Source organism: Eurosta solidaginis, chromosome 2 (genome assembly GCF_040869045.1).
Source record: "Eurosta solidaginis isolate ZX-2024a chromosome 2, ASM4086904v1, whole genome shotgun sequence".
NCBI classification, from domain to species: Eukaryota; Metazoa; Arthropoda; class Insecta; order Diptera; family Tephritidae; genus Eurosta; species Eurosta solidaginis.
Window position 1 is genome coordinate 285,910,318 of NC_090320.1, and position 20,300 is coordinate 285,930,617.

At 37.0% G+C, this 20,300-nt stretch overlaps 1 protein-coding gene across 5 annotated transcripts in view; it reads right to left on the reverse strand.

Annotated features, from left to right (window-relative positions):
- Positions 1–19,942, reverse strand: part of mxt (Eukaryotic translation initiation factor mextil) — a 44,944-nt gene extending 25,002 nt beyond the window's left edge. For 2 of the 5 annotated variants that reach the window (XM_067768328.1, XM_067768325.1), the window contains exons 1-8: positions 19,855–19,942; positions 11,568–12,244; positions 11,261–11,504; positions 11,015–11,086; positions 10,139–10,199; positions 1,187–1,673; positions 843–1,113; positions 633–761 (exon numbers count right to left, since the gene is read on the reverse strand). In XM_067768328.1, coding sequence (XP_067624429.1) covers positions 633–761; positions 843–1,113; positions 1,187–1,673; positions 10,139–10,199; positions 11,015–11,086; positions 11,261–11,504; positions 11,568–11,960 — 1,657 coding nt within the window. In that variant the 5' untranslated portion in view covers positions 11,961–12,244; positions 19,855–19,942. Of the gene's footprint in view, positions 1–632; positions 762–842; positions 1,114–1,186; positions 1,674–10,138; positions 10,200–11,014; positions 11,087–11,260; positions 11,505–11,567; positions 12,245–19,763; positions 19,785–19,854 lie in introns of those variants that run through there. The other 3 variants (XM_067768326.1, XM_067768327.1, XM_067768329.1) reach the window with 3 other exon arrangements.
- Between the last annotated feature and the right edge of the window lie 358 nt (positions 19,943–20,300).

The window sequence follows — 20,300 nt, forward strand, 5'->3', positions numbered from 1 at the left end:
TTATTTGACAGAGTATTGGAAATGGAATGTGAATTGTGAACTTTTGAATTTATTGAAATTCACAATAACACTTGCCCTCTTCGAACGCGCGTCACAATACCGAATGAAAATTCGTTCGATCAGCTCTTTCGACCACAGTCGAAGATCAAATTTGTCTCATAATAGGGGCATTAGATTTTATTAGGCAATGACAGTTAAAGAAGAGATTTCTGAGTTCGGTGTGAACCAGACATAGTACACTAGTGTGCGCGTCGTTTCAAAAAAAATGCGAATAATTCAGTTGGCCAGAGCAAGAGCTTTTTCGTCATACGCCAAACATTTACGTTATGTCGCAATTCCTATATTTCTATTCTATATTTATGCAGAAATGTTCGCTTGTTAGAAAAAAGATGACAGGTGGGAATTATCAATTTTTAATTTTTTTGGTCACGAAACAGACAGAAAGAAATGTCTCCGACTCACTCACATACTCATTGGGAGCCGTTCTTCGATTTAACGACCTAACCGATTGGCGCGTGCGTATTCTGTTCAAATTACATGTAAAATAATGATGACGAATATTCAACTAAACGGGTTTTATTCGTAGGTTCCGAAAGCTTTCAGAATTACCCTCAAATGAAAGTTATACTTACTTGATTCGCTGCTGACTGCACTAATAGCAGCATTCTCGTTTTTACCAGCTGCCGCTTCTGGTGTGGAGTCTTTACGCGAGAAATGACTTCTACGCGAACGTGATAATCCATTATTGCTTTGGCTGGCAGCTAAAAAAAAAGAATTGAAAATTGTTTAAAAAATGCAAAAGCAAATAAAAGAGAAAATGAGAAAGCAAAATGTAAGCACACCATTTGTATCGGCAAATACTTCATCATCACCATCGTTCACACCATAATTAGCACCCTGTGTGGCCATATAATTCAAACCGATGCCACTATCCGCCAACGGTGGCGCTGCAGAATGTAATGGTGTACCCATCATAAATTGTGGCGCAGCAGCCATGGGTGTGGATGGTGTCGAAATCGGACTAACAATACTACCATCGAAAGCAGCACCAGCCTCAACTGAAGCTAAAAATTCTGCGCTGCTAAAGTAGTCATCCAACACTAATTTTGCAACCTACAAAGTGAAATGAAAATTTAAATATAGCAATTGTTTATCGCACGTCTATACATGTTAAGCCACAATTTACCCGCACAAGATCACAACAATCGCCAGTGATTCTAATTAGATGCTGTCCCACATTCACCGTATATTTGTATTCACCTAATGAAGCGTCATTGGTGGAAAATGAATGCAATAAAATTTGCTGATTTGGACGCAACACTTTACCAGCAGCTGCTGCTGCGGCGGCGACAACTGTAGGTGTGGAAGTGTTACCAACGACGGCGCCCATCATATTCATAACTTGTTGCTGTTGTGCTGCAGCAGCTGCTGCCGCTGCCGCTGAAGCAGTCATAAAGTTTTGAGCCGAGTTGAAACTTAGGCGATTGGTAAGATTGCTGTTGCCGGCGACCCCAACTCCCGGCGTACGTGGTGTAACAGCCTCATCGGAATTTGACGATGCCAGTGAAGAGCATGAGCCACCACCGCCAGCATGCCCACTATTTATAGCGGGATCAAGACGCACAGGGGAAGCATTGCGACGTATAGTGTCTTCGATAAGTTGTTTGGCATAGCTAAAGCGGGGAGAAAACTTATGTTTAATACTTTATATTTTGGCTTATACTATATTTATGATTTTGTGACTTTAAAACTCATATCTTAAGAATCATATGATAGTTCGTAAATATTTGCATATCATTTATATTTATATTCAGTATATACTCCTATCCTTAAATTATCCGGAGGCGTATGAGTTGCCACTTTAATATATGAAGTACTTGGGCGACCGAGCTTTGCTCGGGAATCTTCGAGTATGCCGCATAACATACTTTATTCTACATGTCATCATTAATCAAACTCTACTTTTTTTATATGTACACATGTCATGCGCCGAATTATTAATTTCAAACATTTTTTTAGTTATAGGTACACTATGAAAGTCTCACAATTCTATTACATTCCAAAAACTTGTAAATTTCACGAATGACAACTGTCAGTTACGGAAAATATCAGTTAGTTTAATTAAATGTCAACTCACTTCCCTAAGCGCCATCTGTTGGTAAGTAGTTAAATGGTTAGATGTCGTTTTCAAATTGAACATATGCCTCTATTGTTCAACGTTAGCAAATCACCATGGTGAGATATCTTTTTGCTGTGGTGAGAAATCTTTCTAATAGTAATCTGTGAGAAATTGCAATTATTCATTTCATATTTGCTAAAAATATGCATTTAAATATATTTTGCTAGAATTTGCCACGGTGCCTTGAAATTGCATTTCAATTTTATTAGCGTGTGTGAAATTAAGAAAATTAAGTCGAATCATGTGTAAGATTTTTTTACGAAGATTTTTAACTTTAATGTTCTCCTTTAAAGCTTTAATAGAATATATGTAAGTAGAGTACTATTTCATCTAACTACCCCAACCCTAAATGGCAACCCTACTCAAAAATGTCCCTATCGTAATGTGGAGTGAAGTACCTTTCGTTTGATACCCATATCGGCATATCGATGCAATTTTTTTTAATTTCGAATATGTGGCAACCCTAAATGGCAACCCTACTCAAAAATGTCCCTATTGTAATGCTGAATGAAATACCTTTCATTTGATACCCATATCGGCATATATCATGAATTTTTTTTTATTTCGAATAGGTGGCAACCTTGTGAAACATTCTGAGTGGCAACACCTAGGAAGAAAGTCTTAGAAGGTGATACATTATCTCTGTGCCAAATTTCATTTAAATCGGTTGAGCCGTTCCCGAGATCGTTCGGCTATACAAACATACAAATATACAAGAATTGCTCGTTTAAAGTTATAAGATAAAACAATCTTACTATATTTAGTTTAAGGAATATCAAACTAGAGTTGTATTTTGTTCATGCCCAGAAACTTCTGATAGCATTACTTAACACAATGCATTCGTACCAACTTTGTATTAATATGAACCCTTTTGTATATCTATATCTATCTCCAGCAGTTATCCCCCTGGGAAATTTCATGAATTATGCTTGGTTTTCATTAGCTCAAAATTACTTACTTACTTAATTGGCGCTTAACCGTTTAAACGGTTATGGCCGTCCAACAAGGCGCGCCAGTCGCCCCTTCGCTCCTCCAACCGGCGCCAATTGGTCACACCAAGGGAGTTTAGATCGTTTTCCACCTGGTCCTTCCAACGGAGTGGGGGCCGCCCTCTACCTCTGCTTCCATAGGCGGGTTCCGATAGAAACACTTTCTTGGCCGGAGCGTCATCTTTCATTGGCATATATTGCAGTCTGCTATATCCCACCTTCTTCTGATCCTTCGGTGTATATGGATCATATCTCCCTGCTGAAAATTGTTAATTCAATGTTGAAGCCCATTCATTCGATGATAGTCCTGGGGAACTTTAATCTCCCGCATATATGGACCATATCTGACGATGATATTGTCCCTATTTCTTCAAAGCTGTCGAACAAAGAATTTTTATCCGAAATGACTGAACTTTGCCTTAAACAGATAAATATAATTGCTAATATGTTCGGGAGGACCCCTGATTTGGTATATGTTGACGATACATCAAAATGTACTCTTAGCCGGGTTGAACCTCTAACTGTACCTGAAGACCCTTACCATCCTTCCCTGGATATAGCATACGAATTCGAAACAAATTCTCTGAGTAGCGCTGTATCTAAATACGACTCTAGTTTCAGATTTTACTTTGCGAAAGCTAATTTTAGCAAACTTAATCAAACCTTATCTACATTGGCTTGGCCCAAATACGGTGGAGATATTGACCAAAATGTGTCTGATTTTTATACCATCATTTACGGTATTTTGGAAAAGCACGTACCTAAGCGAAAACGTGTCTACCGAACCAGTCCAAATATGGTTCACTAAAGAGCTGAGGTCCTTAAAAAACAGAAAATCACGCTTCTTCAAATTATTCAAAAGGTTGGGCTCTCACTCCGATTACTTGCAGTACTCTATTTTGCGTCATAAATATTTTGAATTAAACAAAAAGTGCTATGATACATACATCTGCAAGATGAAAAGGAAAATAACTTGCAATCCGAAAGCCTTCTATGGTTTCGTGAACTCTAAGCGAAGGGTTATAGGACGTACCAGCGAGGTATAAAGTATCTTTGTGAAATAAGGGTCATCAAACTCTTTAGCCCAACGTTTGATAAAACCTAATACACCAGTTGCTTTGTTTATAGTGGTTGAAATATGTGTGGTAAAACTTAATTTCGGATCAAAAATAACTCCTAGATCAGTTACAATAGATATCCGCTCCAAAGGGTATAAGATGAAGTATATAAGATGAAAGGACCGGCTTCACACGGTGAAAAGTCATTTGCTTACATTTAAAGCAATTCAAAAAAAGTAAATTTGCAGTACACCGGCTTTGAAGTGAGTCAAGATCGGCTTGAAGCTGATTAAAACAGAACAAGTTCGAAGGCAGATATGTGTAACAGAGTTTTACATCATCTGCATACATAAAAACTCTAGAATGTAATATAACCTTCGGTAAGTCGTTAATGAACAGGGTAAAGAGTAATGGACCCAAATGGCTACCCTGGGGCACGCCAGAAGTTACATCAAACGACTTTGAAAGATTGTTGTTGAAGAAGACTCGCTGAGTCCTATTTTCAAGATAACTTGAAATCCAACTTAATAAAGGCGCTGAAAAACCCAGAAGATCAAGTTTGTGAACTAAGAGCTCGTGATTAACAGAGTAAAATGCATTACTAAAGTCGGTGTAAATTACATCTGTTCGTTTGCAATCTAAAAAACCATTCATAACAAAAGACCTAAATTCAAGCAAGTTGGTAGTAGTTGATCTCCGATGCACAAAACCATGTTGACAAGGTGATATTAAAGAGCTACTCAGGTATTGAAGCTGGTATGTAATTATATGCTCAAAAGTTTTAGGGATAGCTGAGAGCTTAGCTATGCCTCTGTAGTTCTCAATATTAGACCTACTACCTTTTTTATGCAAAGGTATAACAAACGATTGTTTCCAAATAGATGGGAATGATGCGGATTCCAGAGACAGTTTAAATAATTTAAAGATAGGCTCTGGTAAGCTGACAGCACAGTACTTAAGTACACAACTAGGAACACCATCTGGACCCGGTGAAGATATCGGTTTCAATGCAAGAAGATTATTAAGAACAGTATCTTTATCAATAAATGGGTTTAAAATATTATTAGAACTTTCCAAGCAATATGGATATAGATTACACATTGGGATGAATAGGTTGATTTAAAGAATTCTGCAAATAAATCTGCGATTTCGTGATCAGAATTTGCGTTTTTGCACCCATAAATAAAAGTAGGTGGGAAACCAGAAGTTTTCCTTTTGGAATTAACAAATCTGTAGAAACGTTTCGGATTATTAGTAAATTGGAATTTGCAACATGATAAGTAACCTTTAACACTGCTGGTTAAGACGATGAAAATTGGAGCACGCCACTAAATATTTAGAAAAATCAATAGCTTTACCAGATCTTTTGAAACGCTTATAGAGTCTAGATTTAATATTATAAAGTCTTAATAGTTGCTTTGAGAACCAAGGTGGTTTACCCGTTGTGGTACTGGAATAACGAAGAGGGACACAGCTTCCAAAGAAAGCATCAAGAGAACTATAAAACAAGGATGTCGCTGTTTCAACGTCTGTACACGCATAAATACTCGACCAGTCATAGGCAGAAACCAATTTATTGAGCTCAAGATGTTTTTCAAAGACGAATTTTAGTGAGCTCAATAAATTGATTTCTGCCCATGACTGGTCGAGTCTTTATGTGTGTACAGACGTTGAAACAGCGACTACCTTGTTTTATAGTTCTCTTGATGCTTTCTTTGGAAGCTGTGTCCCTCTTCGTTATTCCAGTACCACAACGGGTAAACCACCTTGGTTCTCAAAGCAACTATTAAGACTTTATAATATTAAATCTAGACTCTATAAGCGTTTCAAAAGATCTGGTAAAGCTATTGATTTTTCAAAATATTTAGTTGCGCGCTCCAATTTTCATCGTTTTAACCAGCAGTTTTATAAAGGTTAATTTTCATGTTGCAAATTCCAATTTACTAATAATCCGAAACGTTTCTACAGATTTGTTAATTCCAAAAGGAAAACTTCTGGTTTCCCATCTACTTTTATTTATGGATGCAAAAACGCAAATTCTGATGACGAAATCGCAGATTTATTTACTGAATTCTATAAATCAACCTATTCATCCCAATGTGTCCAGTCTAATCTATATCCATATTGCTTGGAAAGTTCTAATAATATTTTAAACCCATTTATAGATAAAGATACTATTCTTAATAATCTTCTTGCATTGAAACCGATATCTTCACCGGGTCCAGATGGTGTTCCTAGTTGTGTACTTAAGTACTGTGCGGTCAGCTTATCAGAGCCTATCTTTAAATTATTTAAACTGTCTCTGAAATCCGCATCATTCCCGTCTATTTGGAAACAATCGTTTATTATACCTTTGCAAAAAAAAGGTAGTAGGTCTAATATTGAGAACTACAGAGGCATAGCTAAGCTCTCAGCTATCCCTAAAACTTTTGAGCATATAATTACATACCAGCTTCAATACCTGAGTAGCTCTTTAATATCACCTTGTCAACATGGTTTTGTGCATCGGAGATCAACTACTACCAACTTACTTGAATTTAGGTCTTTTGTTATGAATGGTTTTTTAGATTGCAAACAAACAGATGTAATTTACACCGACTTTAGTAATGCATTTTACTCTGTTAATCACGAGCTCTTAGTTCACAAACTTGATCTTCTGGGTTTTCCAGCGCCTTTATTAAGTTGGATTTCAAGTTATCTTGAAAATAGGACTCAGCGAGTCTTCTTCAACAACAATCTTTCAAAGTCGTTTGATGTAACTTCTGGCGTGCCCCAGGGTAGCCATTTGGGTCCATTACTCTTTACCCTGTTCATTAACGACTTACCAAAGGTTATATTACATTCTAGAGTTTTTATGTATGCAGATGATGTAAAACTCTGTTACACATATCTGCCTTCGAACTTGTTCTGTTTTAATCAGCTTCAGGCCGATCTTGACTCACTTCAAAGCTGGTGCACTGCAAATTTACTTTTTTGAATTGCTCTAAATGTAAGCAAATGACTTTTCACCGTGTGAAGCCGGTCCTTTCATCTTATATACTTAACGTCAACTCTTTGGAGTGGATATCTATTGTAACTGATCTACGAGTTATTTTTGATCCAAAATTAAGTTTTACCACACATATTTCAACCACTATAAACAAAGCAACTGGGGTATTAGGTTTTATCAAACATTGCGCTAAAGAATTTGATGACCCTTATTTCACAAAGATACTTTATACCTCGCTGGTACGTCCTATTCTCGAGTTCTGTTCATGTGTTTGGTCTCCAATCTATCAAATCCATGTTGATCGGATTGAGTCGGTCCAGAGACGGTTTTTAATTTTTGCATTACGAGGTCTCAACTGGGAATCAAGTACTCATTTCCCACCATACAGGAATAGGCTTCTTCTAATTAATTTGCCATCTCTAGAGAATCGTATAGTATTTACTTGGCGTTATGTTCATTCACAAGCTCATCATTGGCGTGATTGACTCCCCTGACCTAATCAGTCAACTAAATTTTGCCGTTCCTGCTAGGGCGTCCAGACATTTTGTGCCCTTTCATTTACCTCTAAGCCGGCAAAATTTTGCTAGAAACAGTCCCCTACGTCATTGGTGCTCGCGGTACAATGATTTGTATAACTGCATTGGCTTTGAATGTTCGTTTGCCGCTTTACATACTGCTATACTCTTATGTTAAGCCTGATATTTTAATTTTATTTTTTCTTATACAATGCGATGTCAAATGTTTATAACATACTAATTTTCTATGTACCTTTTTTAAATTTTTTAATATTAAGAATGGCTCTGTATTTATATATATATCTGTCTATTACAATAATTCGTCGACCGCTTTGTGTTTGCGTCGACTTTAAATAAATAAATAAAATTAAATTAAACAAGTTGAAACAAATGTGAAGAATCAACAGAGTTATAGTGGGTTGGCACCCATTCGTTTTAACCTACAAATTTAAGGTAGCAAGTAGATATGTTTTAATTCCGAATATCGAAAAGAAAGCGCCTTAAATTACGCAATGTCTGTTGGAGTCCTGTAATAGGCCACGATGCGGTTCAGGAACGCATACTCCCCAGGGAAACGCGTGTCACTCTTGCTCAACTTCGTTCTGGATACTGTAACAGGTTAAACTCTTACCTATCCAGAATCAACCCCGACATACAAAATGTATACCCCGCTTGCAATAGGTCCCCACATGACACCAACCGTCTCTTTAATTGTAATGTGGAACCAACGCCTCTAACACCCCTCCCTTTCCTTATGGTCCACCCCTGTTGAAACAGCAAGTTTACTTGGACTCCCGTTAGAGGATATTGATGACAATTTGTGATCGGTCGCGGCTGTTCGGTGGGGCGAAGCATTGCTACAACAACAACAACAACAACATGCTGTTCATGCATTTCAAAGTTCAGACGGTCTGACTGAAACATCGAACTTTAATTTCCCATTGTAACGCCTAGATATGTGAAGAAGATGACTTACTTAGTAAAATAATCACCAATCGCGCATTCATGGGATTGGAAGAGTCTTCTTGTAAAACACATGAAGTTGCATTTCGATTAGATTTAATAAGATATCACATCATTCCACTAGGCTGTCAAGATCAGACTCAAGGAGTGCTCTTCTCTCTCGTGAGCGTTACTTAGTAAAATAATCACTAATCACGCATTCATGGGATTGGAAGAGTCTTCTTGTAAAACACATGAAGTTGCATTTCGATTAGGTTTAATGAGATATCACATCATTCCACTAAGCTGTCAAGATCAGACCCAAGGAGTGCTCTTCTCTCTCGTGAGCGTATAAGCATAATAAGTTTCCGCATACATCAATGGCTTGCAGTACTCCCAAAACACTTGGTAGGTCATTTATGAAAATTATGAACACTGGACCAAGGTGGCTACCTGGTAAAACCCCGCAAGTTACATTGATAAAATGAGACCAACAATTTTTAAATATAACAGTTTGCTTTCTTTCTCAAAGCTAGAAAGCCGAAACGGTATTGAGCAGAGCACATGTTTTAAGCACAATTGATGGAATTTGATCTGGTCTACCAGAATAAGAAACATTTAGATTTTCTAGATCCCTCAGTCGCTGAATTGAGTGAACACAGTCTGAATAGGTAATCCGGAGGCACCGAATCAGTGTAGTTGGATTGGAAGAAATCGGTAAACATATAAGCAATCTCGTAATTGTGGTTAGAAATATATTCATTGTTGAAATAAATCCTTTTATCTTTCTTTTGGAGTTACGGAAACTGTAAAATGACTTTAGGGTTGCAAAAAAAAATGTGTATCGCTTGAATGAGCGCGTCTTATGATTTTTAAGACGTTCGAGGTCTTTAGTGCTCCAAGCAGTTGATTTATAAAAATAAGGCGTTAAGTACGTAATTAAAGTGAAGTGTACTCTCATCTATATCAACAGTGTAATCGGGTCGGGAGATTCTTGAAATTTCACTGATACACTCAGACCAATTTGCTTTCCTAAACAAAATCTTGCAGGAGGTCTCACTTACGACTTCAGGGCCATGACTAGAACGACTGTACGATTCCAAATATAGGTTAAAACCGATATACCGAGTAATTCGAAGTGTCGTCCGTAAATATTATATCCAGACACTTACTTATTATGTTAATGATTTTAGAGAAAAATTGCAAAGTTTACAAACGGCGATGATTACTAGGACATGTTTCTGAATTTCACTTCATCTTCTAGCTTTATTATGAATATTGTTTAATTGATCCATAATTATATATTCCACTTCTGAATTTTACTATTTACATTACTTCACCAAATATAAAAAAATTTCCAGGTAAAAAGGTTCCATACTTTTTGTCTTGGCAACCTTACATTCCATAGTTAATACCCTGCACAAAGTGGTAAAATCTGTAGTATAAAAACAATTTTGAATACTTACTTAATTTTTTCCTCAGTTGGTCCAGTTATTTGCACCAAACGCTCCTTAGCTCCGGGATTTACTAAATTGAAATACAAGAAAACATTTATATTATTCATATTATTAGGTAGATTTTATTTATTTAATATATATTTTAGTAAAAATAAAGACATATGGCTTTTTAATCCATCTTTTGAAGCAGAGAATATATAATGTATGGAGCGCACACTTACAGTGTTCAATTTCAAAAATCCTAATTTTAATATCTATATGATTTTTATTCTTAAATGAACCAAAGTTAAATTCGACAATATTATCTTTTCAATACACTTGTAGTGCTCTAACTGATTTGTATATTCTCTGGTTATTTAAAATCGTGACCACGCCAAAAACTGTGCAACTAACACGCTTAACTAATGTATGTATAACAACATGTGAAATGAAGACATGTTTGATTAAGGCACGTTTTTCCATGCAATGTATATGAAGGAACTGACCTAAATATAGTATCTTAATATGAACTCATGTATGTACAAATGAAGTATAATTTTTTAGTTTCCAATGAAAACTTAAACGTTTTTTAACAAAAAAATAATAATAATAACTTGTAGGCATGCAAACTTAATACGAGCGACTTCTGATGTTGGCAAGTCAATGTCAAATTTTTTTATGCATAATATACAGATCAGATATGATAACTGATTTAAATAAATACAAGTTAAATAAAAAGGCAAAAATGGGTTAATGAATGATAATAATAAATAGTAATAAGCAATTAATTTATGTGAAAAGCGTAACCAGTGCCAAAGCCCACGATGTTCATATTAAATTTTTTTCAATTTGAATGCGTATATATGAGATTTTTTTAGTTGTTTTGTGGACATAACATTTGTTTACCTCTTTGGAAGGAGATTATGGTTTCACTTAACTCCTCAATCATATGGACACGCCTGCCTTTAATGCCCATTACTTGTATGAGCACGCAAATATCCAAAGAAATAGGCAAAATACAAATAGTTGAGAGAAATTAGAGCAGTTTATAACAAAAAAAAAATTTTAATATTTCTTGTGCCATTTTGTTTGTGTGCTAGGTAAGGAAACTCTTAATATTTACTATAGACACATTTTATTTTAATAATTTACCTTTTCCCGAATCTGCATTACGTATAACCACTTCGTCTTTACAATATGTTTTGCCCGGAATTTTGGTTGGTTTTGGAAACTTTCCCGAATTTCGTATTACCTCGCCTGGTGCCAATAATAATTGCGTTTGCTGCGCTGAACCAACAGCAGCTATAGCTGCTGCAGCAGCAGCGCCAGCCCCACCAAATGTGGGGGAGGTGCTAAGAAACCCGGTTTGTGTTAGATCAATATGTCCATCGGGTAGCTGAAAAGAGTACAATTGCAATAAAAAAAAGCTCGCAATCAAGTAAAGCTAGATTAAACTCACATCGATATTCGTTACTTGTTTAGTTTTATAATACGAATTGAAGCCATTATCTTCCCAACCTTTGGCGCGTAACTCTATCAATTCGAGCAGATTCAGTCTCGTCATAATATTTAAGCGTTCGTCCTGCGAAGCATTACGGAATACAACGAAAGCACGATCTAGTGTATCTTTTGATACGGTTTCCAATTGTGGACCATGTATGCGTAAATTTTGCACCAGCGCCGCCATTGGTTCAGTATTATTAATACCCGATTGTAGAGTTAACGCAACATTCTCAATCAGTTGAATTAACTCTTCGACAAGCATGTAATTATTTTTTAAAGAAGAACGTGATTGCGATTTTAATGGGCGTGGCGCCTCAACATTCTTTACTGTACGTCCAATATGCGCCATTTTTACACAGTCTTTATTTTTTTAGTTTATGAGTTTAGTTTTTGTTTAATGTTAAAAGATTAAAATCGTTTATTTTAATTTCGTCGTTCAATTTTGTGATTTGGTTTTATTATTTTATTTATTTTTTAACATTACTTAATAGTTATATTTTTAAAGTAGAAACTAAACGTGGTACTATTTTTTTCTTTGTTGTGTGTTTGAAGTAATTTTCTTATACGAAAGAAATGCTTCAACTAATATTGAAGGAAAATCGAGATAATCTCAAACGTTTTTTGCACCTCCCCCTAGAAAAGAAAATAATAAATATTACCATTAGTTCAAAAGACGACAACGACGAACCCCAGCGGGTTAGGGGGCTTAGAATATACCCGCGGCAGGTTTGCCTGTCGTGAGGGGAGACTAAAATACCAAATTGATTCAAAGGTTTGTGTAGTGCAACCTTTACAAGAGATTGCCAGCGCAATTTATAGCTACTTCAACCTAATTATCAACCTTACCTACCCGTGGCGAATCCTGTTTCTTGAACAGACGAGGCTCTGGCGACACGCAGTTCCTCATAGATCTAGGGGGAGAGAGGGCGGTATGGGACATAAGATTTCATGTGGTCATACTAAATCATTCCAGAGAAGATCGGGCTAGTTCTTTAATCGTGGTTGTTATGGGTACGTACCGGATCTGCATCCGGCAAAGGACCATCAACATCGATAACACTCCCCAAAACCTTCGAAGAGAGTCCTTATAGCTACAACAACAAAAACGCCAAAGTTGACACCGCAAATAATACCGAACGAAGTCTTAAGCTACAACATTATATATGCAATTGATCCTTCCTTAGAAAAAGACCAAAAATACCTATATTGGTGATGAAATAACGCCTGATCCATGTTGCAATAAAACCAGACAGGTGAAGTCAGCAATACAACAACAAAAATTTGACGGCACTCATAATCTGGTCATAAATTTTAAAGTAGTTACGAGGGAACATTTTTGGTACTATTTCACTACGTTAGTAGTGTAACGTGCGAAAGATATCCCTACATTGGAAAAAGAAAAGTAGAGAGCTTGGAGGTTAGGTTAGATTGAACTGGCCGTTCCATGAGGACCTCACATAGACTGATGAGTCCGTAGTGTTACCAGAAGTTTATTTTTCGACCAAACAGAAAACCTCTTTCAAAAACCAGGACCATGTTATAAAATAACTCCGTCCTCTTGGCAAATACCAGAAGTTTTCTAGGAATTATGCCCCTTGCTGCTTCTATATCTGACAGTTGTATCACTGCTAATAGCTGGATTCTTAGCCTGGCAAGCGCAGGGCACGAGCACAAAACGTGCTCGATCGTTTCCTCATCCAACCCGCACTTCCTACATCTGCTAATACTGGTCAAGCCTAACTTAAAGGCATGTGACGCCAGAAGGCAGTGTCAAGTCAGAATACCCGTCATGAGTCCTCAGTCCTCTTGGAGCTTGGACGGAATTCAGAAAAGTAAAGGAGAAAGAGGAAGAAGTGGGACCGGGTTATAGGGCTTATAATATACTCACGGCAGGTATGCCTGTCGTAAGAAGTGACTTAAATACCAAACTAATTCAACGGCGGCCACCGCGGTGTGATGGTAGCGTGCTCCGCCTACCACACCGGATACCCTGGGATCAAACCCCGGGCAAAGCAACATCAAAAATTTTAGAAATAAGGTTTTTCAATTAGAAGAAAATTGTTCTAAGCGGGGTCGCCCCTCGGCAGTGTTTGGCAAGCGCTTCGGGTGTATTTCTGCCATGAAAAGCTCTCAGTGAAAACTCATCTGCCTTGCAGATGCCGTTCGGATTCGGCATAAAATCATGTAGGTCCCGTCCGGCCAATTTGAAGGGAAAATCAAGAGGAGCACGACGCAAATTGGAAGAGAAGCTTGGCCTTAGATCTCTTCGGAGGTTATCGCGCCTTACATTTATTTATTTTTTTTTTAATTCAAGGGGTTGTGTAGGGCAACCCTTACAAGAGATTGCTAGCACAACTTATAGCTTCTTCAATCCAATTGTCAGTATCACCTACCAGTGGTGAATACTGTTTTTTACCAGCCGATGCTCTGGCGTGCCCAAGTTTTTATGGAACTAGGGAAGGTATGGTCATGTAGTTTTGGTTTTTTAGCTGACGCCACATTTGGATAACTTATTAATTTCCTCTTTTTTCGCGTTTTACCTTTAAGGTCTATCACGCCAAAATAGCACTGGTCGTGGTTAAAGGGTTCAGTCCACATCATTGGAACACCAAACTTCATGTTATGACCTTTATTTACCCTATACCCATGTCATTAAAGTTAATATACAGGAGGCGCAAATAAAATGAGCTGTCCAAGATTTATCGAGATTTTTTACACGGAAACTGAAAAGTATGCATCTTTGACAGAATTAGTTCTTTTCCGAGCTGAGTTTCCGAAAATATAATGTCCGCAAATAAAGCAAAAATCATCCGGATTATTTTTGCATTTAAAATCTCTTTTGCAACAAGCCATTTCGTAAACACATCTACCGATATAGTATGTATAAATTTGCACTACAATTTGCAAAAAAAAAAATTTACAACAAACAGTAGTGACAATTAAATACTTGATGTCTTTTTAAGTTTATTAGACCCTAAGGTAGAGTGACCAAATGAAATATCTCGCCAATTTTATCAAAGCAATACTAAAATTTTAGGATAGACGCTTGCAAGTTAACGGGGCTATAGTCTCAACGGCACGTCCGATTGTTGTACTGGTATGCTTAAATTTTTCGTAGTTAAATTACCTACAACACCACCTTTTTTCGTCAATACAATTTTTCCGATTTTAAAGTGGTTAAATCTGAAGTTTTGTAAAATATTTCGTCTTTTTTTCAACATTTTTTGAACGTTTTTTGGCATAGTGGCCAAACTACTGAAGATACTTAAGGGAGGTGAAGGCAAGAAATTTTTATGGGAATTAGTATAATGCATAACTCAACAGTTTAGAACGAAAAAATTAAAAATACAAATTTTTGCCGTACCTATATGAAGTAGTGTTCAGCAAAAATGGGAATTTTCATATTTTCGACGATATCTCGGAAACTAGATCTGCCTCAGGAAAATGGAAGTCATATTCGGAATCAGGAGAAAATTTCACTTTAGGAAAGGCGTCCTTTATTCTTGGAGACTAAAGTTGATCAAAATTTGTCGAGTAGTGTAACCGGCAAAGAACCATCAGCATCAGTAACACTCCTCAAAACCTTCTGGGAGTGACTATCGCTACGTTCCGGTCACAGGCACCATTAAGGTAATACCCGACCATTTCGGGAACGATTTAGTATGACCACATGGAATCTTCTTGACCATCCCGCCTTCCCACCCCCTATATCCTAAGAAACATGGGGTCGCCTGCTAAAGAAATCGCATTCACCTCTGCTGCTGACAATTTGATTGGAGAGGCTATAAATTGCGCCGGCAACCCCTTAAAAGGGGCACCATTACCTAAAAATTCAGTCATCTTGTAGAGCGCTAGGTGACCTAGTTCAAAAGATAGATTTTAAGAGTGAAACAAGAAAAGAAACCCCTTAAGATCCGCCAACTTAGCAAACTTTTGTTAGTGCCCTCGGTTTGTTTTTGGAAGCCCTATCATATTAGCAATTAACTATGTCACGTGCACTACTTCCATTTTTGTTGTTGTTTTGCTTTTGTTTAATTTCTATTGTATTTTTCAATAAGCACCATATACGTCTACTGGCGGCAATAAGCATTTTTTTTGGGTTGTTGATTTTCTTAATTTGCGTTGCTTGTATATACTTATGTATGTATATATTTTGTTTGTTTACAAATGAATGTTTGTTAGCTGCAGTTCTTACGTGTTCTATTGATGAATTGGAATATTTTCAAACTTTATTTTTTTATTTTTATTATAGCGATTCCAGCAAAATTTGTTAAATAATATCGGTTCCTATATCAAGCAATTTTTTTTTTTTTTTACAGCTTAATTATTTCTTTATATATTCAGGTTAGGTTAGGTTGCGAGGGCTGAGCTGGACACTATGGTAACAGCTCACTACTTAGGCCACCAATGGGCTCATTTTAATGCCCTATACGGTCTCAAAGAGGACCCCTACCCTGCCTAAAGCGGGTCAAACCAATTCGTGGAATTTATGTATTTTGCTAGAGCCTTGATTTCATAGCTAGAGACCTCAGCAAGGTCATGTAGAAAAGGTTTACCAAGGATAGCCAACCTACGCCTACTAAGCGCTGGGCAATGACAGAGAAGGTGCTGGACACTCTTCTCCCCTTCTGTACATCTGCAGAGGCGACAATAGTCGAAGGTCGTTACCCCCATTCTAGCACCATGCGTGCCTATTAAACAATGCCCTGTTAAAAGCCTTATCAGGGATGGATGTCTCACACGATGATATGGCTGACCATAGTCCATTTGCAATTTTTATAGTACTTGTGTTCACATAAAGCCTGAACGTGGCCATGGGTATACCTACCGAATAATTTCCTGGAAGGACCCATATAAGGCTGATACTGAAGTGCTGCGCCATATCGTTAGTGACCGACTTTGCGTTGTCGACGAATGAGTCCAGGGCCTTTAATGCGGCCTGGCTGTCTGAGAAAATAAACACCCGTTTACCATCCTTAGGCATAGACCCGAGATGATTCACAGCCGTGTGTATTGCCAGCATTTCCGCTTGGTGAACACTTCAGTGAAGGTTAGAAATTTAGCTTCTTATTCTTCATACATTTGCTACTTTGTTTGCCATCACGACAACTTCTTTGCATCGCGTTTAATCTTGTACAAGTCTGTGCTTTGGAAAGTAATGTTAACTGATATACATATGAGGTATTCCAAAATGAAGGGTCGGACACTTGTCCCGTTGATTTCATTGAAATTTTAAGTAGGTTCTCCTAACTTGTGATTTGAGAAGCTTTTAAATTTTATCACTTAAGGGAGGATTCATGCTTATCCCAAAATTTACCGGTAGAACAACGAAATCCTCCACCGTTGTAAGTGAATGATTTCACTTCCAATTACCGACTTCAACACGACAGAAAAGCTGAACAGAATTAGATGAAATTCGGCACAATAGTCCAAATTGCTCTGATGGCTATATTAAAAAAAAGGTTAGTCCTCCGCCCCCACGAACAGTTACTTTTTAATTATATTTAACCGTCTTTGTGATTCAAACACAACAGATAGGCAAACCGGATTTTGATGAAATTTGGCAGACAGTCAAAAGACATGTTCTTTTGAAAAATGGAGCGAAGTGTACCACGAGCAGTCGCCTGCCTCCAACCAGGGAGGAGCATTTGGGACTATTTTGGCAGCAGTTTCTGATCATTTTCGGATTGTTTTAAGGATGGGAGGGTGGGAGGGACGCAACAAATTAAATGGAGTTACACTGAAATGAAAGTCCTTGGTCGGGAAAAATCCCGAGTCGCTCCGGTACATAGATCCGACTGCCTTGGGAAGCGTTGTTTTAAGGATCATATCTCTGTATCATTTTGGCGTTTTTTTTTTTCGGAATCTGCGGATTATTTCCGGATCATTGCGAGACATTTTAGGGTTGATTTCGGGATACAAATTTTATATTATTTCAGGAAACTGTCGGAGCTACCTGAGGATTATTTCGGAAGTTTTGCTTTGATTTCGAGATTACTTCGTGAACATTTCAAAATTATCTTCGCATAATTTAGAACCTACCTTATATCAGTAAAGCTATATTAATTATAATATAGGCTATAGAAAACTTTTAGTATTTGCCAAGAGAACGGAGTTATTTTTAACATAAGTCCTGGCTGGCACCTGATTGAGGTTCTTACGTTTCGTCGTCAAACAAATTCTGGCAACACTATGGACACATTCAGTCTATGTGAGGTCTTTATTGACCGGCCATGTCAATCTAACCTATATCGGGAAGCCACACGTCGCCCATTGGAAATACGCATTGTTGTTAAAAAAAAAAAAAAAAAAGCGATAAGGACACTCCCCGAAAGTTTTAGCGAGTGTTATTGATGTTGATGGTCCTCTGTCTGTCGGATACAGATCCGGTACTTTTCGGCAACAAGCACCATTAAGGTACTAGCCCGAATTCCATGTTACCGATTTTTGTGATAGCTTGAACTTATGAGCTTTTTAGTAACCTCCTACGACAGGATATACTCTAGACCCCTAAACCACTGGGGTTAATGAGCTCGACTGTATATTATTTACTGCATAATTAAAGTACTCATTCCAGAGTTAATTGTTAGCTTTATTATTTTGTTTTTGTCTACATAGATACATAATTACAAACAAATATTCGCCGCTTATCCGGCGCATGCACACACAACTAAACATACGTTTGTATACATATTTAGTGGTATGAATATGACTATTGGCATGAAACATTTTAGCAATGTGATGACGACTCTTGAATTTAAATTAAGGTATTACTTAATTTGAAAGCCTACGAACAAAATGCTGATATTGCAATTTGTTTAATAAATGTATTGAAAGTCTAAGATACAAGACTATTACCAGCCAGATTACAATAATCTATACAAATAGATTAATCTATACAAATAAAATATATGAATCATCTTAAGACATCATAAAGCAAACTCGTAAAAAATGTGTGCGTTGTCTATTGATAAAAAAAATTAAAACTTCCATTCAAGTTTCGTGTCTATGAAGTTGGTTCGTTTAGAACAAGATTGATCTTGCCCTCAGCAGTTTATGGGATTTGTGTATGCAAGCACCACTCTCAAATTCACTTGCATTTGTTTTTAGTGGAAATTTTTATTTGGATTTTATTTTGCTTTATATCGCCAGTTTTAATGTTAACAGATTTAATTCAAAATTTTAATTTGTTGGAAAACGCAGTTTTGATTTTTCAAAAATTTTATTCAAAGACCACTTGAGTATTATATGTAAACCTAAATCTTACCAGTCGGCTGTTGTGGGGTATCTATCTTAAAATCTCGAAGAACTAGAATTTTGGATTACACCAGTTTACAATCAAACGAGCAATAATGTACATACTTGCAACAAAATCATGCATCACTTCCTTTTTATTTAGTTTTTGGCGCTGCTAGTTAGTCCACCAATACTCAATTGTATCATCTACATCTATACATATACATAATAGCAACAATATATAATATATTAATCATTTACTAAACACAAAAGCAACAAAAATTGTTAAATTCGCAGCTATCAAAGAACTGCGTCATTGCTTGGATTGCGCAGTGACGGCGTTTGTTATTAATAAAAGCGATTGAAACGTTGGTAATGTTTTACAAGACGGTGAACCACCTAATTTTTATCAAAAATTATCAAAGGTGGTATCAAAAGACGCGTCCCGACCTCCATTTCAAGAATCCGAAATCAAAATTTTTATTTCTGTCAAAAGTTATTTTCAAAAAACCGTAGAATGACCTAGAGAGGGTTCGATATAGGGGCCCGATACAGTTTTTTTTTTGCAGAGAACACCTTTCGACGTTGGCGGTCTTCGGCCGCGTTTTAAAAAAATAACCATGGGTGGGTCCAACACCGGTTTGGGGATCAAAATTAAATTCCCGCACTAATATCAACTAGACTTTTACCGTTATTTGTTAAGGTTATTACATGTCTAGGATTACAAAGTTTTTGGTTTCGAGGTGGTGTTTTATCTTTAATTTCAACCTTGGAGCGGCATATTCGTGGATAAATTGCGCTTCTTCTTTGGATTTATTGCTTGCGCCATCGCTGACGTGCTTTTTTCTACGCTTTGTAAGAACCGTCGCACATTTTTATGAACTTTTCAGCTATGTTAAAAAAAACCTTTTCTCACCGTTATTTTTATAAATTTTTATTAAATAACTTTTTAATGGCAGTTTGCATTAACTTTTTCAATAAGAAACACATTTTTTAGGGAAACTTACCAGAAATTCTGCAAATCTACACAAGAGAAAAACTTTTTACTGTTCGTCGTAGTGGATGAAACATCCAATCAAAGCAAACGCAGCAAAATTGGAAATGTTTCACTGCCATTTTTGTGGATTGAAACCATTGTGAATTTCTGTAGGGTGCCATTGTGAATTTAGTGTGAATTCACAATGGTGCTTTCGCTGGCGTGTTGGAATAAATAGGGCCCCTATTAAAATGCGTGCACACTATGCGATGCGACACGTTCCACAAAATATTCGCGGCATTTTTGACTAAAGGGCCCATTACTGATACTTAGCATAGACTTGACTTGACTTGAGAGCTGTCACTTACAGTTCTGTTAAATGAACATTACATGTTACTGATTACTGAAAACTTAGCAACACTTAACTTGACTTAGAAGTCTGTTGAATTTCGATTTTCTATGTAAGTTCTAAGTGAC